The following is a 23332-nucleotide window of genomic DNA, read 5'->3' as shown; positions in this document are numbered from 1 at the left end:
TAGAAGATCTCTCTCCCTCCCTGCCAAATCTAAAGTAGGTCATGAAAAACTGTGGGCCCAAAATGTAAATCAGTCCTTCCATGTTTCCTCCGTACACGCTCTCATTTCTCCTTGCATACCTGTATAATAATGCAGAAATCAGCTCGCTGACGTGTCAAGGGTAAGGATGTAAAATTGCATTACAGGGATTTATTGCAGGAGGCTGCAGGCGAGCGAGAGAATAGGCTGATTTTGCAGCTCACAAACATTGTTATTATGTTAGGGGATAGGGGTTGTTGTTATTAACCATGGCAATAACAGCTAATAAGACTAAAACCCAGTTTGGTTCAGCCTGTAGGATAGTGGTGAGCTGCTCCTCTCCTGTCTTCTCTCACCGATGGAGCAGCATTCAGGAGCCTTTCTCTGTGGCAAGAATGGTGGGCTGTTACATGGTTCAATGTTAGAAGCTATAATATAAAGAATAACTAGATGAAGCATACTCGGTACAGCCTAGCAGTTGTGGAAAGTAACTAAGTACATACATTTTATTGCTGTTTTTAAGTACTATTTCTATTTGATTTGAATATATTCCTTTACTCCACTGAATTTCAGAAGTACAAACTTGATGACATTAATTTAACACAGCGCAGCTCCTCTGTCTTGGAATAGTCTGCAAATTAAATGGAAACTGAACAATCTGGTGCCACTAAATGTTTTTAAAGCTCGGTTGGATGCTAGTCAATCGGAAGCTATTGGTACCTGTTTATGTGGATAATTATGTAAATGTTGCTGTATGATGTCCTTTTGTTGTTCTATTTATGTTTTTATGTTTCATGTGGAACTACTTGAGCAGGTCTCCCTTGAAAAAGAGATCAATGATCTCAATGGGTTCTATTTCGTCCCTACTGACCGCCAGAGGCGGTGCTTTAAACACTGGATATGTCCATCGCGCGCATGCGCAGCTCGAGTACCAATAACAACAAAGTCACCTGTGACCCACGTGACACCGGCTATATCAGCCGGTGTCGTCAGAGGATCTGTTCCTTTCATCTTCTCGCTGCGCGAGGGTACCGTGGCTACATTTTTGTAGCCTACAGCGTTCAGGTTTGAACGTTTGATCTGAGGGATTGCTCTGCAAGCAGCTGGCCGCGTGCAGCTTCTTGACTGACAGTCGGAGCTACGGGTCGTTAACGCGTCCTCCAGGAGCTGTGGCCGGCTGTGCAGAGCCTCGACAGACAGGTTGGTGTCAGCTTGTTGCTGGTGATGGCTGTGTCCCCGCACCCTCTCCCAGCCAAGTTGTCCTGATTGCTGTCTTATTTTTTCTTTGGCTTAGACTTTCTGGTGACGACAGTGTTCCCGCTTCCTCTCCCATAAAGTTGCCCTTATGCTCTTTTGAAAGTTCTGCTTGTGGCGTTGTGCCCGAGCTATCATTAGCATTTGAGTCCCAGCTTTGGCTGTGTCCCTCATTCAATTTAGTATGGAAAACCCAGAGTGTCATATTTTAAACCCGTTTTTCGTTTAGATGCAGAGAGTAAGGTAAGTACTTTCTATTTCTTAGAAGCTATTATCTGGTCTTAACATTTGTGTTCTGACTTGGTCGCTTGATTGTTAGCAGCAGCCGCTTGGCTAACACCTTGCTGTTAAGCTTAACTATTAACTCAGCCGGTGAGGGCAGCGCTCCCGCTCCCGGTAACATAGGGTTTGATTGCAGTAGCGCTAGATCGTTGTATTACTGCTCCTAGTACTAGACTCCTAGCACTAGGATGATATGCAGAGAACATCTTCACTGCGGGTGCTGTGTGCTCCGCATGTGCGGTTACTACTGTAACCATGGCCTACGGTTCTATGCGGGATGTTCTCTTTCTTAGAAGCTAATTATCTGGTCTTAACATTGTGTTCTGACTTGGTTGCTTGATTGTTAGCAGCAGCCGCTTGGCTAACACCTTGCATGTACTGTTAAGCTTAATTATTTAACTCAGCCGGTGAGGGTAGTGCTCTCGCTCCCGCTCCCGGTAAACGCATGGTATGGTTGCAGTAGCGCTATATCGTTGTATTTACTGCTCCTAGTACTAGACTCCTAGCACTAGGACGATATGCAGAGAACAATCTTCACTGTGTGCTGTGTGCTCTGCATGTGTGGCCATTAAGGAGGATTTCATCCTCCCAATATTATATTATCTAGTGGGCAGCCGTTTGGCTGACACTTTTAGGCACCGGCCACAGCTACTACTGTAACTAAGGTTCTAAGCCATGTAAGTACTGGCCATAGTCAATACCGTAACTACGGCTCTATGCTGTGTAAGTACTGGCCATAGTTACTACTGTAACTACAGTTTTAAGCCGTAAGTACTAGCCATAGTTACTACTGTAACTACGGTTCCAAGCTGTGCAAGTACTGGCCATCGTCAATACCGTAAACGGCTCTATGCTGTGTAAGTACTGGTCATAGTTACTACTGTAACTACGGTTCCAAGCCATGTAAGTACTGGCCATAGTTACTACTGTAACTACGGTTCCAAGCCGTGCAAGTACTGGCCAGAGTTACTACTGTAACTACGGCTCTATGCTGTGTAAGTTCTGGCCATAGTTACGACTGTAACTACGGTTCTAAGCCGTGTAAGTACTGGCCATAGTTACTGCTGTAACTACGGCTCTGTGCTGTTCTCTTCTTTCGAAGCTATTTATCTGGTCTTAAACATGTGTGTTATTTGACTTGATCTCGCTTGATCGTTAGCAGCAGCTGCTCGGCTAACGTCTTGCGTGTACTGTTAAGCTTCTTTATTTTACCCAGCTAGGTGAAGGCAGTGCTCTCGCTCCCGCTCCCTCTACCAGTAATGCGGATGTAGCTACATCCCTTTTTCTGTTCGGTGAGTAGTAGCACTGCTCTACTCTTCCCGTTCAGCTGGTAGCAGTGTTCTCGCCCCCGCTGCTGGTAGACGCTGAACTGCCTCGTTTTTCCGTTAAGCAGGTAGCTGGTGAAGGCTGTGTTCCCGCACCCGCTCCCGGTTACGCTGCATCTGGCATTCGCCTCTAACTCAACCAGTGAAGGCAGTGTTCTCGCCCCCGCTCCTGGTAGACGCGGAACTGCCTTGTTTCTCCGTTAAGGAGGTAGCTGGTGAAGGCTGTGTTCCCGCATCCGCTCCCGGTTACGCTGCATCTGGCATTCGTCTCTAACTCAACCAGTGAAGGTAGTGTTCTCGCCCCCGCTCCTGGTAGACGCGGAACTACCCTGTTTTTCAGTTAAGCAGGTAGCTGGTGAAGGCTGTGTTCCCACACCCGCTCCCGGTTATGCTGCATCTGGCATTCGTCAGCCGGCAGTGTTCTCGCCCCCGCTCCTGGTAGACGCTGAACGGCCGTGTTTATTTATCCAGCCAGGTGAAGGCAGTGCTCTCGCTACCGCTCCCTCTGCCGGTAACGTGGGTGTAATTACATCCCTCTTTCTGTTCGGCGAGTAGCAGCAACGCTCTACTCTTTCCATTAAGCAGGTAGCTGGTGAAGGCTGTGTTCCCGCACCCGCTCCCCGCTACGCTGCATCTGGCTACCTACAGAATGGCTCATTCATGTAGCGCCTGTATGGCTTCTTTTGAGCCCGAGGACGGCCACGACCGCTGCCCCTCCTGCCTCGGCCGCCTCTGGCGGTCACTGGGGACGAAATGTGAGCATCTGAGGGAGGTTCTCACGGTAAACGCCTGCATGAGCTGTAGCTGCATGCCTCGGGCGCTCAGAGTGGCTAGAATCACTGAGGCGGAACGTCTGGCAGCAGCCAACAGACACCTCTCCTTGTCACATCCTCCTCCAGATTAATTCGGCCGTTCCCGGCGACTTGAGGGAGCGATGGCTATGTGTGCTCCCCCCAATAGAAGGACTAGAAACAGGCTGTCCTCTAAAGTGGATCGGCTAGCTGCCGATAGGGGCATGATGAAGTCGCCTCTTGGCCCTTCAGCCTGGGCCCGGTGTAGGGGCTGCTAGCGGGCCTGTCCCCCCCCCCCCCCCCCCCCCCTTCGGTTGACGCCCCTCCTTCGGTTGGTGCACCTCCTTCGGCTGACGCACCTCCTTCGGTTGACGCACCTCTGTATGAGGACGCCTTGTCGCTGGTACAGACTCGTCGCCAGGTTTCGCTGGCCCAGTCACCACTAACGGAGGCATGTAGGAGAGTCCTCCGTAGCGTACCAGTCGAGCCAGGGGAGCTGTTTAGGTCAGCTGCCCTGGAGGCACTGGAGCGTGCCGCCCAAGCTAGGCAGACCAGGCAGCAGCTCTCGGGTCTTCGCAGACCTGTGCCCACTCCCAGCAGGCCCAGGGGCCGCTCTAGCAGCCGCACTCAGCCGCCGCACTCAGCCGCCGGATTACAGGGGTGGTCTGCAGAGGTCTTAGCGGCGCCCCCCAAGAGGCTCCAGGGGCCGGGGGGCTGGGCCCTGAAATCCCGGGGGCGGTCGTCGGCTGCTTTCCCAGCAGCAGCTCAGTTACTGGGCGGTCTGTACTTCCGTCCCTTGGGTGGTTTTCACCTTAACCCAGGGGTACGGACCGCTGCTCCGGCCCCTAGCCTTCGGCTGGATCTAATTGACATTCGTCAGCGATCCGGCAGGGGCCCTAGCTCTGGCCCAAGAGTTGTCCGTCCTTCTGTCCAAGGACGCAATCAAGCCAGTAAGACCCTCTGCTTAGCCCAGGGGGTTCTACTCGGCGTACTTTCTCGTGAGCAAGAAAGTCGGCGGATTTTGCCCGATCTTGGACCTCAGAGGAATCAACAGATTCCCGAAGGTGCTGCCATTCTATATGCTGACCACTGCATATGCACAGGTGGAGTGGTTCTCAACCGTGGACTTGAGGGATGCCTACTTCCACGTGGGCCGGGCAAGATGGTGCCTTATATTCAGTTCCTCCGGACTGGCAGCTGCCTCGGCCGCTGGGCCCTTAGGCCCGCTGTCGTTGCGCCCCATGCAGATGTGGCTGAACAGCCTTCACTTGGACGCCAAGTGGCACAGGCACAGGGAAGTCAGGGTGTGTCGCAGCATTGCCTCCACTCTCTGTCACGCTGGAGGGGCAGGGCCTATCTCCTAGTGGGCGTGCCCATGGGCGCCATCCCATCCCGCCAGGAGACCATCACCATAGGTGCATGTCTCTCAGGGTGGGGTGCAGTGCGGCAGGGCAGGACCGTTCAGGGTCAGCGGTCTGCCCAGGAGAGTGCGCACCAGGTCAACGTGCTAGAGCTTCGGGCTGTGCAGCTTGCACTCACGCACTTTCTACCCCAACTGGGGGGCAAGAATGTGCGTGTTCCTTGGGGACAGCATGTACGTTGTTGCTTAGACAACAGTCCCTTCTAGATAGTGGACGTTCTCACTCCACTCTGAATTTATGTGGCTGCGATTTCTGCCCGAAATGTTCGGGTCGACGGCGCCACGGCGGGGTGCCACAGGTCGGTGTCCCTCTTTATGAGAGGGACTTTACGGCAGCGTCCCCCTAGCACCCCGAGGGCTCCGGCTTGGGACCTGCCCCTGCTGCCGGATGCCCTATCATCTCCTCCCTTCGAGCCCCTGGCCCAGGTGGGGCTTAGGTGGCTGCCCACGAAGGCAGCATTTCTGCTTGCCATAGCCTCAGGGAAGCGAGTCAGGGAGTTGCATGTCCTCTCCATAAACAATACATGCCCGAGGTGGGACTCTCAGGCGTTGCCCTTTGGGCAAATGTGGCATTCCGGCCCGGGGTCCTTCCACAAACCCACTTCAATCAGCCTGCCCAGCTGGCACGTTTTGACATTCAGGAGTACGGCACGTCGAAGTTGCTGTGCCCTGGGGGTGCCCAAAGGGCGTATATCAAGGCTACTGCCTGTATACGGCAGTAGGAGCAACTCTTGATTTTGCCCTGGCGGCACTAAAGGAGGTTATGCCCTCTAACCAGTGGCTGCCCCACTGGGTTGTCGATACCATCTCACAGGCTTACGGGGCCAGTGGCCGCCCCCTGCCATCAAGCTGAGATGCCACTCTACAAGGAGCATCTCAACATCTTGGGCTGCCCTGAGGGTGGTGCCCCTGGAGACCATCTACGCCGCGGCGTCTTCTGGCACATTCTCCAGTTGTCATCAGGTCAATGTCGCCACTCCCCATTCTTTGGGCGTGGTCATTTTGCCGAGCTCTGCTGTTTCCAGTGGTGAGCAAGGGCTTGGATTCTTCATGACATTGTTGGTATAAGTCATCCAGTGCTTAAAGCACAGCCTCTGGCGGTCAGTAGGGACGAAATAGAACGATAGTTACGGCTGTAACTACGGTTCTATGAGTCCCGGATGACCGCCAGAGTTCCCTGTCCCTCAGAATTCTTGTGTGCTCGCGAGAAGATTCTGGGAACAGATCCTCTGACGACACCGGCTGATATAGCCGGTGTCACGTGGGTCACAGGTGACTTTGTTGTTGTTGGTACTCGAGCTGCGCATGCGCGCGATGGACATATCCAGTGTTTAAAGCACCGCCTCTGGCGGTCATCCGGGACTCATAGAACCGTAGTTACAGCCGTAACTATCGATTTATCTGTATAAATAAAGGTTTGAAAAAAACAAAACAAAAAACACTTAAGGTAATGTTTACATTAAAAACAGGATATGGCTTTATGATATAATACTATCAATCTACCAAGTAGTAAACCCAATATCTGCAAGTGGCTCCACATTGAAGAACATTCAAATGATCTAAACTGAATGAAATAATATTCTATAGTATTATACAACTTTTAAAGGAACCATTTTTAATTATAATATTTTAGATAAAACATTTTATAATTATTATCTTATTTAAGTGAAATGTTTATTGCATGACGTTAACTTGTAATAAAGTAATTTAGTATGATAATATGAATATGTCTACTTTTACTCAAGCAAAAGACCTGAATTCTGCAGTATAGCCAGCCTGCCATGTGTAACATAACCAGCAAAGGATCCTTTCTGTTCCCCCATCTGCCTGCCTGCCTTAGCCCAGTGATGTGACCGGACTGCACAGCCGTTGTCCGGAGCTAATAAGCTCCAGGAGCGGGGGGGGGGGGATCAGTGGGACAGGGAGTGGACAGCACACACATTATGGAAGGATTACAAAGTCAAGCATTCAGTTAAAAAGGCGGCAGAGTAGAGATGGCTATGCAGCGAGTTCTTTGAGAAAGTTACCATGACTATGTGGCGCCTGCTGACCGAGGGGCAAATGAAGCAGAGGGAGAGCGACACACACAAGCTGACAGCACGCCTCTCATCTCACTCATTAATGTGTACCCCCCCATCTCTCTTCAGAGAAGAGCTGCTTTTTTGTATTTGCTGTCGTTAGCAGTTACATTTCACCAAAGCCGTCGCACTCACACCAATCGTGCACATCCTATAATTAAACACTCTTTTATTTAACATTGGAAACCACCTGATAGTGCAAACTCATGTTTTTATATCGTTATGAGTTTTTTATTTATCTTGTACGATAAGCAAGGAATCGTTTTCAGTGCATGTGTTTTTGACTTGTTCGACACATAAGCCAAAAACTTCACTCTGGACTTTTGCAAGTTTTCTTGGAAATTGCTTAACCTTGGATGTTTCCCACTTTAAAAGACATCTCATACCACAGATTGGCTTGTTAAAATGGATTTTTAGTATAGCCCTGAGCATAAATGTTTCATTTTAATCAAAAAGAATAACACAGATCTGAAGGTACATGTCTTCTTCCTCGTTGGCGACAGAACACCACCCAGCTGTGGAGGCACTTCAGTGTCTGTCTGTTGGAGGATTACTTTTAAGATTTCATTGATCAATTTTTCAAGCGCAATTAGGTCTTGCCCTCGAGTCATATCATGTACTTCTGAACCCATTCTGAGTCTGTGTGTTGACTCAGATCTCTTACACTACCAGTGACTGGCTTTTTGGCTCCAGACTTTATTTTATTTGTGTATTTTTAATGTGTTAGCTTGTGTCTTTTAAGTAGTTTATGTAGCTCTCCTTTAGCTTTTTCATTCTGAATTCTAGTCTGACTCCATCTATCTCACGCTTGATCTCTCCGATCCCTTCCTCCTAATCCCTCCATCCTTCCCCTGCTTACTCTCACCTCTCCCTCCATGGCTTTGTGCCAGTGTTGCTTAAGGCGAGGGACGCGGTGGATGTTTGAAATCTCACAGAGGGTATCTCATTAGAAACAGCGAGGCCTCCTCCACATACCTTGCTCCGAGCCTGCTGGCAGAGCGTGGCCTGCGTGTCCTCTGCAGGGAGACAGGTAGAAAAATGAGGGCAGAGAATGAGGAAGGTGAGGAAAGAGACAACAAAGAGAGAATGTAGCAGCAGCAGTAGCAGTCAGAGAGCAGGGGATAGAAGTAATAGACTGGGGTTAGCAATCTTTCATCCCTTCGTTCGCCTCATCATCTCTCTTCCTTTTCACTTTGTTCTATCCATCGCTCCCTATGCATCTCTGTCTCTTTCCCTTTCTCCTCCTGCCTCTGCCTGCTGCTAGCAACAGCTGTGGGAGTAAATGGAGTGAGAAGACGTCTTATTTCTCCATCTGCAGCCGCTAACATTCCTGTGTCATGGCCGACACCGGGTCATTCTTTCTCAGCCTCCTAGTCTCCTCTTCTCTCAATAAATCTCACCTCTGCCTATGACTCTGCTGAGGGTGAGGTCTTTTGTTGTTTTCTCTACTGACAAGTTCACCCAGACCCTGTACCACACATTTTTACCCATGTACGCTGATTGTGGGATTTAGCAGCATATGTTGCATTTGCGAGTTTTCTATACTACAGTATCAAGACTACGGTGCGGACCCAAACATGTACAGTTTCAGGCACACACTTATTTTAATTTGTGTTGAAATATTAGTCTTAACAGCTTAAGGCTCTCCAGCAAAGTTAGCTAACTCTTGCTGTACGGAATGTTAACATGTGATTTAGCCCAAATGTGATAGTGTCTAAAATATACTGTAAATTAATCCTTAAAAGCGACTGAGACAAAATATTGACGCTGACATAAAGGCAATATGTCGGTAGGTTTTATTCCCCTGAGCACAACATCTTAGGAATGCCTTGGAGAAAGTATTCAAAATTGGCACGAACGTCTTCTAAGACTAAAGGATAAACTGATTTTGGCGGGCTAGGTTACTGTGCTCTCACAAAACAAAATGGGTCCATAATGTAATCATTCATATTGTAATTATGGCAATTACTCCCAAATGAAGAATTTATTGAGATCCTCTGAGATTCCTGCCATCACACCCGTCCCCCAATGGTAAAAGTGAAACAGGAGAGATTCACAATCATTGTCTATCCAAAGTTATCGCCTCCGTACTGTAAGTCAAATTAAAACACCGTTTTCAGTGGAACCACCTTTTTCTCGAAAAAATAATCCCCATGAAACCTCCTCACAGCGAGAACAGCCCATTAACTCTTATTACCGATTTTTTGCAGGCACATGCCATTCCGGTGCCAACTATTTAATCGTGTTGCTTTGATAACAGTCAATTAATTACACTGTTAAGAAAAAGTGTCGCCCAGTATGACTCCCCTGTGTAGCTGTTTAAATTAGGAGCATATACATTATTTTTTACCCCCTTCCCCAATAAATCTAGTTTAAATGAACATCCGAGCAGTTTCTCAGGATAAGAGGTAGGGGGCGTCGGCTGAGTTAGTTTCACTGAACTCTGCTGGAAGGGGCAGGAAAGAAAAGAGGGAGCAGAAGACGAGGAGGTGTATCCCTGTATTCTCACAGCCGCATACAAGAAGCTAATACTTCTTGACATCCGTGAAACCCTTTTTCTTAATCTGCTGACTGAAAGTGATGGGGAGCGAACGAGGAAGGAAAGGAGAGAAGAGGAAGGACTGCAGGACTTTTCTTTGTACAAAATCATCTCCAGTTTGAAAATGATCCTCTTAGTTTCCTGAGTGTTGTTGGCATGTCTTTTGGTCCTGCCGAGAGGGGCGTTCAGCCGCAACGTCTACAAATCCTTCTTTTTAAAGCAGACATCATTTACTGAAAGGTTAGAGCTCGCATCACGTGTCATGCACCACACTGTGTCACTGTGTGGAGATGTGCTTTTTAGACGAGCCTGAAGGCATATAGCACTCGTTTAAAGCTAATATAATATCCCTTCCTTTTTACATTCGTTTTCTGGGTATCGATTTAGTTAGACATTTGGATGTCGTGTATTTCAATCGTTCCAATCTGGGCTCAGACAGCCAAAAAAAGTTATACCATCTCGTCCCCATGGTAAGAACAAGACCTTTCAAAAGATAGAAGCTTCTCTACATGATCAAACACATGTGCAGTGAAAGCTTATTTGTCATACATCTTGAGGGCTATTGAATGTTGCTGTGATCACTTTAAACACCACTTCCTGTCCACGCTTTGGCAGGGAAGCTTTTCTTATTACAGAGAGAATGTTTGCTCCATTTCCTTGCTATCGTGAGACCCCCTGAGTGGCTGTTGTGAGAGATGTGTTGACTCAAATCCAGGGTGAACGGTGCTTGTTGTTTGTCTAATTTCCCTCATTAGCCACATCGCGCACACTTAAGTATGAGCTCGGGAAATGATTGTAGGTTGTTTGAGGTACCGGAGTTGTGGTGTAGTGTGTGGACATTGGAATGGCTGCCTGGTTGCATCAAATCACATTTTGTTTTCTGTTTACGGGCAACTGTGCCGTTATCGTGTCTGCTGTTAATGAGACAAGATGAAATCAGATGTGGGCTTTATTTGCCTCCAAGCATCTCTCGGCTCCAATACGTTTCTTTAACCTGTCTTATTTCACTTACAGCTAGTGGGAACACTCCTTTATACTTAAAGGCCCCTCGAATGACCCTGCAATGAGAACACACGTCTTCACACCGGAAAGACACAGCTTGTCTTTTCCAGCATTTGAGCATTATTCTTCCTCTACCGAATTACACCATTGTGACATTTAGGAATTGTAAATAGCTTTGTAACAGCCACAGCCGTCTCACCAGGGATGCAACGCGTTGTCCAAGAATCCTCAACAGGCTCTGAAATAGCCCGGAGCTAATCACTTTGCTGTGTGTTTCCCCACTGTTCCAATGCAATGAGGCTTTGTAATCATCAACATTGCTTAGGTTTAAGCACCCCTCGAGGCTAGGAGCAGAAGAAATTACATGTAAACGCTGCAGTTTGAAGGTTAGAGTGCCACAAGCACGCAAGGAAAAGTACACAAAATCAGTGAGAGGAACACATGTAACTGAACATGTATGGAAAAATACATTTGGGTCTATGCAAGCAAGCTAGTACTCACTAAGAAGCCTCTTTGTATTGATTTTGTATTCTGGAATAATAAGTGTGCACTTTTTAAATTGAAAGACAGCTGGAAATCAAGTGATTTTTATTTTTCAGCTTTTAACCACAACTTCCTTGTTTCCTTCTTGTTCCTTCCTTGTTCCTTGTTCCTTCCCAGTCCATTTAGCATTGTTGCATTTAGTTAGCTATATTTGTTTCCCATCATGACCAAGCGTGTAAGGCTAGATATGTGTGTTGTGTAGATAATGAAAACAAACTTATGAATTTGGTTCTCTACATTAATTTTAAAAAAGCCATTGTACATATCATGCCCCACAGCAACATGCAGAGAAGACACGCATTAAATTAGCTTTCAGGGGAAATTCCTATTAAAGAAAATATATTCACAGCTCCTATTTGTAACAGCCTGGAGTGTGTTTATACACAAGACCAATTCAAGTGCATTGGGATAAGTGTCAGTGACTCCAGTAAGATATTATTAAAGCCAACAGATTGCTTTAGAGTCCAGCTTACATGAGGCACCAGCGGAGTACATGAGGCCTCCACCAGTAACACCACTGTTTGCTTTCCATCCCCTCGCAGTCTGTGTTTGTTTGTTTGTGTACACGAGCATCTGTGATTTCTTATTTTCCCTGTTAAGGGCCTTATTTGCTGCTTGTGCATCCGCCGCCAAGAAGCCTCTCGGCCCAGCCAACAAATGGATTGTTATGTAACGGCCACTGCCTGCTATGTTTGAGTGCCAACCTGCAGAGAAAGAGAGGGGGTGGAGGGACAAAGGGAGGGTTAAAGATAAAGAAATGGAGGCAGTTAGAGAAGGAGAGACGGAGTAAGTGGCGCGCCACTGGCTAAATGTGTTGGTTCCAGACACGGCACAGCAAATCTTCTTTTCTGCTTCCCCTTTTCTCTGTCCTTTCTCTCTCGTGTTTTGGTTTTGTCTCGAAATATTATTAGTTCGGCTTGATTGGTTTTCCACTGAAGGGCTCTCAGCAAACTGCAGACAGTCATTTATTTAGTATCTCGCATCCCTTGCTGTGCTCACCAGTCTTGCCAGTCTCCCCCCCCACACACACACATGTGAAATATCAGCTCTGTGACAGACGTACTCAGACAGTCGGCCTTGTCCAGGAGTTCTCATGGGGGCCGGAGAAGAGACAGAAAAATACAATCAACTGTCTGTGCTTTATTCTGGAACTTCAACGCTGATTCAACATCAGAGAAGTGACATTTCTGATGTCTACCAAGGGTCCTCAGAGAGAGCTTTCTTTCCTATCATCTCCTCACATTGTCTGCTGGGCCTAACCCCTTCTTAGCACTTAGCTATCCAATTCAATGCCAAGCCATGTGTGGAAGATTTGGACTTTTAGTCTCTTGATATCAGAGGGAGTCTGACTCTGGACCACCTTCGGTCTTCAAAGACACAGACTTATATCTGTTACATTTTTCTTCGGAGGCTAATCTTTATGGATGCAAGCTCTTGATATTTGAGGGACTAAATAATGAACTGTCTATGTGGGCACAAATGGATAAACAGTCGTGTAACGTTGGATCCCACCCAGCGGCTTTCATGTGTCAACAACAGTGAACGCTTCATAAGATCCCCAAATCCTTAGTGGACCGACCCGTGCCAGCTCATCATATGTGCATGTCGGAACACATTCAACACGCATGCACACAATATGTTATGCATGCACCTCACACATCCACTACAGACTATGTAGTTCTTTCATCTCCCCACTTCATCGGCCGCCGCCTTTGATGTGGGATACCCTGGAGCCGGAGGAATACAGTCCTGGTGGATCTGCGCCCCTAGGATGACGATGAGACTTTCCATTGATCCCCCTTGCGTCTCTTGGTCTCTTTTAGCCTCTTTCTGTTGCTTTCAATCACTCACTCCATCACACACACACACCCCCCCGGTTTCAGCATCTATGCGTCCTTGCACCAACATCCATCATGATAACCGTCTTTTAGTTTAAGATGAGGGTCATTATTCCCATAGTTGTTCACATCGTTCCTTCAGCCACTCCTACACCTCTAGTACCACAATAACAAGTTACCCGAGGCCTGCGGTGCACTCAGCTCATTTATTTAAAGACCCATTTCGAATGTTGCTCCAACCTCCAGTCAAGTGGGCTGCAGGGGTCTATTTCACGTTAGTCTGTAAGTTGCTCAAGTGGAAGTTGATGTTGACTTGGACAAACTGATTGAGCAAGGTGTTGGCTTCCTCACTCTATTTCTAACAAGTGTTATTTCCGAGACGTCCACGTAGCAAGCCGGAGAGGTGAAGTCAGTGGAGACTCATTTTATCTGGTGAGCAGCGCTAGAATAGAAGCTCAGGCAGTTTGAGGAAGAGCTTTGTTATTGGCATTCGATAGGGTTCTATAAAACAATATTGAATTTCCCTAATTCCTTGACGGATATCATTTCAAAACCCTGTCTGTAGCCGTAAAATATATTTCCATTTAATGGCTTGTAAACACAATTAATGCACAAACCTTCCCTCTTGTGAAATGTTACGATTTTTAGCCACCTTTTTTATAAGGTCAACCCTTCAAGGATTGGAATGGCTCGCACAAGCTTTAGCCTGTTTTTGTTTAAGATAAAACAAACATTAGTAACATATTGTTAACACCAATGTCTCTGTGGCTATTAAACATTATCAGTAAGTCACACTTGCTTGCATTCCCCTCAGAACACACAAGCACACAAGTTCCCATAGATAGATAGTAGGAACAAAACCGTGTGACCTTTTCAGAACATCCCAGCATAATGACTTTATGGAAATAAGGTTGTTATTGTGAGCCGGTCTGATATAATTTCTTCATGCTGCACATGTCAGTGTTCAAAGTGCCTGTGTGTGAAGCTTGCATATCTGCATATTTTTCACAAAGCAATATTGTATTTTTCTCTTTCTGTTCAGTCCTATATTTCAACATACACAGCAGAGAGAGTCTTGCTTACATATGCTTTCACCATCTATTGCAGGCGTAGCATATGGGCGTGGCGGGGGGGTCATGGTGGTGATGCATACCCTCCAAACATGCTAAATAATTAAACAACTAATTCCCTGGGCAGAGCTGGAGCTGAAATATTCACACGTCTCTCTCCGCCGATTCTGCTTGATTGACATGTTATTAAGAGTTAATGTGAGGAGAAGCTGCGGTTATTGCTGCTCCCTGAGTGCTTGTGTGTTCATGCGTGTGTTTCTGAGGAGGGGTGTGTGAGCATTCTTCTTGTACTTGTGAATAATGGGTATTAAGGTGTCAGAACCCCCTTATATGAGCAGAGTGTTGAACAAAAGGGCACTCGGGCATGAACAATGGACATTAGCACTGAGAACAACTACTGTAAAACGTCAAAAACAAATACCGGAATTAAATGGCGTGCTGTCCAGTTGTTGATCTCAACAAAAAGGGAAAGACTACTAAATTAAAGGTAATTTACTGTATCTTCCTTTCAACTTTAGCCTTTGCACACCATTTACAAAAACCTAAATAACACACTACAGAAAAGGGAAATACCAAACAAGCATAATAGTGCCCCTTTAAGTAAAAGCAGTCCTAACATTTTGTTCCGAGTGCTTACATATTAGTTTCTGGGCCAAAAGGGGCAGTCAGTTAAAGAAAAAAGGATGGAATAATCACTTACCCCACAAGTAGTTCCTGCAAAGTTCTGTGAACATTCTTAACAAAAAAAAAATCAAAAGCCTTAGTAAGCTACCGTGTGTGTGTGTTTTCCTTTAATGAAATAAAAGTAACTTTCCATCTAAGCAGCTCTGTTTGGCGTCACTGTCTCAGCTTCACCAGACTATTGAGCAGGCCATCAGACAATGGAGGGTTTTCTGTGTTGATCAATAACATTTCTGGATGATATACTGTATATTCAGGGCAAATGTTCTGTCCTGCCTAGCATCATTTCCACTTCTTAATGCCTACCCCACCTTCTTACTACTCCCACTGGATCCCTCCATTTAAATCATATTTGGAAAAAGATAAGTGACTGAGTGCTACTTTATGAATGTTATTTGTACAAAAATCTCTTACTGTAGCATTCCCTCCAGGGACATAAAAAGCATTTTTGAAACGTTTCAAACAAACCTCGCAAGCATCATTGGCGTCAATAGCAAAATAGAAGAAACCTCCTGAATTGTAAAAGGTACGGCTCAGTTTTAAGTCCCTACAGGTACAATTATGAAGTTGAATGATTATCATAAAGCTTGGGCTGACATGAGTGATTTCTGAACACTCTGAGGTAAGAATTATATTGGTGGTTCACAACAATAATTCAAAGAAACGTGCCACTAATTACGTTGTTTTGTCACAAACTGGTGCCACAAATATAACAAGGAGGGGAGACAGAAGCACTGGCCACCATATTAGGATAGCATGTCTCCTACAGGAGAACACAGGATATATACAAACCATTTATTTTCAGTTAAATTCCCTCTATACTCGCATCTGAAGCTAGACATGAAAAAATGTGATTTAAAGAAGTGGGCAGCAATCTGTCAGTGTAATCAGTCCCATTTTGTCAGTAGCCCTGTAATTCCATTTGGATAGCTATTATTCCCCTGCCATGACTATCATCTTGGAAACAAATAAGCACCCATCAGCCTAAACTAAATATATCTCTCCCACCTCTTAGCATCCCTAATCATTTGCTGCTGACTCTGCAGGAGTTCCCACACAAGGCATGACAATCTGAGCCTCAGTGTTGAAGTACATGTACAGTAAACTCACAAACTCCAATGCACTATTCTTGGTTTTTCAGATTAAAACTGTATTCATATAAATACTGTACTGTGACGGTGCTTCTGTAGGGATAGGAATACTGTTGGAAAAATATCACTCGTCACCGGCTTGGTGTTCAATATCAGGATACATGTATTTATTTATCCTTGTAAGAATGGAAGTAGTCATCACACACAGGGCTGCATGGGACAAATACAGTAGTACCCAGAACAGTGTCCTTCAGATGCTTATATACAAGAGAGGGTGTTACAGTCAACAAGATGGAAGAATACTGGTTCAAAGCTGTATTCTGACATTAGTTAAGATTAGCTAAGGCCTGCGTAAGCAATAAGCATGACAGTCATATGCCTATCCGTCTAGGGGCTGTGTCATCTTGCCAATCTTAGGAACATCATAACTTCAACAGAGTGTCTCATGAGCATCATCCATGTAGTCATACATCGGGCTACGTACACAGCTACGTAGGGCCTCTCTTATCACGTGCTACTCTGATATAGAAGGAAGATTCAGTATTTCCCCAACAAATACATTATCTGGTGAAACATCAATGAAAGGAGAGAAAGAGCCATCGTTTTTGGAGCTGTTACAAGAATGGGTATAAGTGGATTGATACATTGATACTCCCCAATAGTCTAGAATTCATAAATTGTTTGTCCCTGAAACAAATCTCCAGTCTTAGCCACAGCTGCTAGGACTTCAATTATATTTAGTGAGCTCCTAATGTGATTGATCATATTTGTAAAGATTTAAATGCATGTAAACTCACCACGACATGTTTTCAGATACATTTGAATCGGTGAGACTGTCTTCATTCTTTAAAACGGTAATGCGAAGGAACATGTTTCATCTCCAGGTTTGGTGATATAGTCAAGGGTATTTGCAGCATGTGAAATATGTATAATCAGACCAATTCTTTTCCAAGCATAAGGTCTGTCCAATTACTCTTTTCAAATACAGTCCAGTCTGAGGTGCAATGTCCCAGCTGTAACTCCCAGCTCGCACTGCAGAAATATGCAGAACCAATGAAGACTGACACTATTATCAGCCAGTTGAGATCAAACGTAGACAAAGTTTAAAAGAAAGAGTTTGAATATATTGGAGACGTGAAATAGACAGGTTTTAACCACATCAGAACCATTATGGTTGTGTCAGACTCAGATATGCAAAACTGTCTCATAAAATCACTCTAAGCACTATCACTCATTGCCAACAGTATATTCCTGAATCCTGAGAGTCTGGAGCAAATAGACCCAGATCTGCATCCTGTCTGAATTTCTTACCATATTTCAAAATATATCATCTTTGACACATCCATGTATCTGTAATGAGAACAAAATGTCCTGGATAGAGGAGGAATGTTATCCAATCACGTCAGAGGAGGATGACTTGCTATTTCATCTCTAGACACAATCATCTTCAGGATGCCATCCTTATATACCGTCACAGAGCGATAGCTATCAGAGCAAGGCAGTCATGTCGACGATGCTTTTGGTCCACGGAAAGGGAGCATCTGAGGTTGTGTATGTCTATATGCCGCACAAGTGAGGGGAAGAGAATTGGAAAGACCCTGAAATGTCAGCAAAGTGTGTGTGGTCTTCTCCAACTTCTTGTCAGGGTGTGTGTAACTCTTCAAAGATCAACAGCCGTCTGGAAACTTTTGGCAAGTGTCTTTTCTCAGCCCCCTTTTTCCCTCCTTTTTGATGGGAATCCCTTTGTAACCGTCTCTGAAATATATGTCGTGTCAAAAAAAGGATTGAGAAAATGATTCACTCTCCTCGTTTAAAAGGAATCAATAGCTCCGTCTCTCTCCTTAACTGCTTCAAAGACTCAGCCTGCACTGATGCAATAATACACAAAGGTTGGAGGAGCCATCTGTATTATTGAGTTATTGTTTGAGAGCCAGTCTGAGAGTTCAAAATAAGAAGTGTGTATAAATATGTAGGTGCGCGGTGCCGGTACGCCTTGAGGCTTATTGCCTCTCAAGAACTGACTTCATCACCAACATCAGTCCCTTTTTCCTTGTGGAATCTTCCTTTTATCGGCAGGCCTGTCCTGCCGTAGCGAAGCTCCCATGAGGCATTGCGGCTGCCGTTAGACACGGCAACATTGACCGGAGGCCTTAATGAAAAATCGCAGCATCTGGTTTCTTCAATATGACCTGTTTATCCACACGGTGGATAGCAGTGGCCTGAAATCCAGTATCCTAAATCAATGTCACAGAGAAAGCATCCCTAATGATAAGCTCAACCCCAATACAGAGAGGAAGAGTGAGGAAAAGGGGAGTGGTGGGAAAAATCTGAATCAATACTTTTTTCATTATCGCTTTGATTCATGAGTCTTCTCTGATTATCTTTCCACCCCATTCCGAGGACAAAGGAAAATAGTATTTTTTGGTCCGTTCTTCTTCACACCAAATTACCAGCCGGCCCTTGTGAATGGAAATGATAATCAGGGGGCATCCTGCCATGTTTTGCCTCATCTCTTTGCATTCTCTTCACCTCTAACGCCGCAGGTACGATTGATTGGTCAGATCGATGGCGCCTGAGCTAATTGGACAAAGTAATACATATTTAGCCTCTTTTTTTTGGATGAGGGAGTTGGTGGAAAACCATGAGTGCAACAGAGCATTTCCATCATTATTGTTATACCAGCAAAAGCGGGGAGGCAAATTGGTTGATTATTCCACGGTTGACTGAAGGTCACAGAAATCCATACTCGGCCGGGTTTTTGTTTGCTGACAACTCCCAAGGCTACACTGATTGACTTAAACTCACAGTTTTCAATCAAGGCTAACAGACACTGTTTGGGAGAATGTAGAGATCATCCTGTCTGCCCTGTTCTCATAATCAGGTGCAGACACACAAATGCAGACATTTACACAAAAACACAACTCAGACTATCTCAAAATGCATTCATGCGACCAGGGAAGATTGCCCTCGAAACACCTTGTCTTCATCCCTTTTCATCTCCCCATCAGTGTGCTGCGTTGCAGGATTGGGCAGATTTGGCCTCAACAGTAGCAGCAGGTGTTTGCTGGGAGAAATAGTGACATATGGATGTGCCTCTGCACCTCCTTTGTCTCTTCATTTAGAGGAGCGAAGAGTGCACGTACACAAACACATACATGCTTGTATACAAGTGCACACAGTAGCAGGTGGCTGCTATCAGCTGGACAAATCAAAGCAGGCAAAGTTAACACCAGCTTATTGGATAGAAAGTGTTTTTCTTTTTTCCTCCTAACTTTGGCACTTGTGTTCATGACATTCATGCCAGTAGATTTGCAGATGATAAAGACCAAGTGGAAAGTGACAAGTGTGACTGTTATAGGGGCATCGCGCACACAGGCAACTCTCTGGGGAAGGCGAAGCATATGGCAGTTGCTCCGCATGAGAGGGGTGTTAATTGATGAGAATTAGTTTACTATGAGTAGGCTATACACGCAAGAAATGCAATGATGATCCGTCCTACATGTCTACCTCTTGGCGCCCCTGTAATGAGTTATCAGTGTTATAAACTGGTGTAACAGTATTAGAGTGAAACTTCTGGAAGCTTGGAGCTAGATTAGATATTAAAATAAAGTTTCTGTGAGTTCCCGACACTTTTAATATTAGTTTAGGTACATTAACAGACCTCAGAATGGGACAAATGTCAAAATTGGAGATTCCTAGCTTTGTCTTATATTGTTTTGTCATTGTCAAGTAAACTCTGTCCGACACGATGAATACAAATATCTTTGAATAATGTGTTATATACTGTGAGGGAATGACAACGTGGGTTTTGTAGCGCTTTGCTAATGTTTATTTGACTGTGATATAGTCTGTCGCAAAATATTATTAATCTATGAAAGAAATAAACTGTAACGAGGTACTCCCACATTGCATATCCGAAAGATTTAGGGCCTTGAAAGAGACACATTTAAGATACATTCATACAGTATACGCTGGGATATGCTGCTAACTTTAAGTTCATAGTGTGGGTCAAACAAAAGAAAACAATCAGTCCTATATTTCCCATAATACACCTACGTCATCCCTTCCTGTTAAAGGCCCACATCATTAGTAATCCCTATGACTATAAAACTGACTTTGACTTTAAGCTTTAAGTGTGTGTGTGGCTTTTATTAAACTATTTTTATACGGCTACAAGTGTATTATAGGCACATAGATCGACATTAGCATAAGCTGAGCACAGTCGTTCTTCCCAACATGGCTCACCTCCTTTCCTGTTTGTCGGCCATTTTAGAAAAGTGTTTCTCCTCTTGCTCACAGCTCTCTCTTGCCCAGCTTCCCTGAATAATAAACATGGGAAGAAGATAAAAAAAAGGATAACGCCAACTTTCTTCTTCTCCGCACCATCCACATTTTGCACTTTCCCATCCTCCCTGTCTCTGTACCCTATTGTCTTTGTATGCCTCTCTTTTCTCCCCCCTCCTCTGGCACACAACCTCTTTATAGCCCTCCTTGCCGTGCTGTGATAATTAGTCAGTGCTAAAATAATACAGCTAGAGCTGAGCAGAGGGCTTAGCTCCGCTGGGAGGGAAGGAGGAGAGGAGGAGAGGATGAGAGGGGTGGCGAGAGAGAGAGAAAGAGAGAGAGAAGGGAGAGAGAAGAGGAGAGAGAGAGAGAGAGAGAGAGAGAGAGAGAGAGAGAGAGAGAGAGAGAGAGAGAGAGAGAGAGATAGATAGATAGATAGAGAGAGAGAGAATTTGTGTGTGTCAGCCGATTTCAAATGGCTACCAGCGGATTGTTAGATAATGAGTGTTGGGTAGCGTATAGGTAGTGTGTGTGAGTGCGTCTCCATTCTCAGTGTGTGTACTGCATGACTAAGAGTGTGTGCGGCCTGTTCCTGTGGATGTTGTTTGAAAGCCTGTTGGCCCTGTAGTCATTACAGCCTCTGCTGTCCATCCTCTCTGACCGGAGCACACCTAGAGACACATTTGTAGTGCATAAAGAAAACAATGTGTTTCCGTGTGTGTGAGAACAGGTACATTTAAAAAAAGAAAATGCATGATCGTGCATATGTAGCAAAACAGCAACAAATAAATGATATAATTGATAATAATAATTAGTGATAGAGTTGTCTTTATTATGTCTTTATCAAAAGGATTGACATACATACATCTCAAAAAGAAAAGAGGGGATTTTAGCCAGATGTAGCTATTATGCAGCAGTCATTGGCCAGATGCACACAACAATCAACAAACACTTGGAACATTTCATAGTCGCTATATGACTTTTAAACAATTGATAGATCAAAAAAACAGATCTACAAAATATGAATATCAACACATTGATCAGTAAAATGATAAGAATACAATGAATTGTGGTTGTCTGTATGCTGTAACATTACAGATGCTGATTTGTTAGTTCATTTTTGTATTTAGTGCCTCTACTGTGACATGTTTTCATGCTTTAATGTTCAAAAGCTTTTAGCCCTCTGTCTGAAACCAGAGCCCCATCTGCTCTGATTGGCTTAAAGATGTGTCGGAAATGTCCCTGCCCTTAGCATATCACTTAGGGATATGAATGACAGCCGATAGAGCGAGAATATTATATAGTGATATAATTATGTTGCGGAGTTAATAGAGGATTCTAATTTAGGTATTTCAACAGGGGGGGAGTGTGGGAGAGAAACTCCCTCTGGAGGGAACATTGGGATGTTAGCCTTTGCAGAACATTTACATGCACAAAAACCTTTAAAATACACTATAGAAAAGGGAAAACCACATAAAGCAGAATAGGGTTCCCTTTAATCAATGTAACGGCCCAACTATGAGAAAGTAAAATGTCATGGACAGTAATCAACCTTCATTCAAAAGAAGTATAAAGTAGAAGTATGTTTGTCTGTATGCAACTGTATGTGCATTTTAATCTGGTAGCTTCATACAGCTGCATATACATGCATCAGTATGAACACATACAGCATGTGTTTGTATGTATTTACTATACCATGGCATACTGACAGCCCACAGAGTTGAGAGCAGTTCCATGTGCTTTCATTACGCTATGCTAATCACAGCCAACGCCCGTCATTTCTCATTCACCAGCGGGCGTATTGGAGCCGAGCCAAGTCCTAACTCCTCTGTTACAGTTCAAACAGGAAATCACTCTGGATTTTTTAAGACTGGAACTCAAAAATAGTGTTGAGGCAAAGTTCCTCTGACAGGGAGATCTGAGGAAATGCTTTTGTTGATGTTGAGGGCTGGTGGTTATATTGACAATAGCCAACAGAAAGTTTGTCAGTTTGCCCTAGTTTGAATGCAACGCAAGCGAGGGCAAGTGAGACTGCAGCAGTGGCTCTGCAGATTAGCATTTCAAAGGGGAGTGACAGGCAGCAATAGTGCTAGTGCTAGTGCTAAAGCTAAACACGACAACATGGTTATGAGCCAAGAAGAGTGATGATGAACATTGTTCATGTTTCATTTCATTCATGCATTTAATTAAAAAGGGGACCTTTATTTCACATGTGTGACAGAAGATAGTGCCAAAAGTTATGATTTAATGAAATTATATTTTTGTATTAAGTCAATATTCAAAGAGACAAAAGTAAGCCTTGTACTACTTTGCAGTCTTTTTTAAGTCGTTTTTGCTAATGAACTTAATTTGCGAATAAGACTTTCTCCTGACACTCAATAATAACTTGTGTTTCCATCCTCTCTTTGTGATTTGGCAGCTGGGACAACTTACATCTTCGGGAGAGGAGGAGCCCTCATCACATATACCTGGCCCCCCAATGACCGGCCGAGCACACGGGCAGACCGGCTGGCAGTGGGCTTCAGCACGCAGCTGAAGGAGGCCGTCCTGGTCAGGGTGGAGAGCGCCAAGGGACTGGGGGACTACCTGGAGCTGCACATAGTAAGACTTTTTTATAATTGTGTTGGACGCAAGATGACATTGCAGTTTATTGACATGCCTATTGAAACTCAAACTATTCATTGGCGTTTAAGGCTGGTAAAAGATGGAGCTTGACATAAATGTGCACATTAATATTAGACTATATTGTCACCCTTGTGGATCCCTTTAAGTTTTTGGTTTGGAATTTGACTGAATTTGAAGGCCTTGAAGGATAATTCCAGTTGATATTGTCCCTTTGGATTTCAGTTGTTTTGTTTGTAAAAGTAATCTTTGTGTCTCTTTATCTCATAAAATATAATATAATGGGAATAATAGCCAAAACCCTGAAAACAATATTTTTGGACTTGAGTTTAAAAGTTTGGAGAAATTCTAAGACAACTCAGTTATGCAGTTGTGCTTTTCTAATGACTTACAGGGTTAGGGTTAAGCTACAGTTCCTCTTTGATTCTTGAATAGGAGTGGTTACGGCTGATCTGCCATCTAAGAAATTGTCTCCTGGAAAATATTCCTTTGGT

General features: G+C 44.7%; 1 protein-coding gene across 3 annotated transcripts in view; it reads left to right on the top strand.

The window, feature by feature from the left end:
- Positions 1-23332, top strand: part of nrxn2b (neurexin 2b) — a 637678-nt gene that overhangs the window by 501662 nt on the left and 112684 nt on the right. For all 3 annotated transcript variants that reach the window (XM_034210531.1, XM_034210529.1, XM_034210530.1), the window contains one exon: positions 22636-22817. In XM_034210531.1, the coding sequence (XP_034066422.1) occupies positions 22636-22817 (182 nt within the window). The remainder of the gene's footprint in view (positions 1-22635; positions 22818-23332) is intronic.

Source organism: Gymnodraco acuticeps, unplaced genomic scaffold (assembly GCF_902827175.1).
Source record: "Gymnodraco acuticeps unplaced genomic scaffold, fGymAcu1.1, whole genome shotgun sequence".
Lineage (NCBI taxonomy): Eukaryota > Metazoa > Chordata > Actinopteri > Perciformes > Bathydraconidae > Gymnodraco > Gymnodraco acuticeps.
The sequence above is the reverse complement of the archived record's forward strand: the minus strand, read 5'-3'. Positions and strand labels throughout refer to the sequence as shown.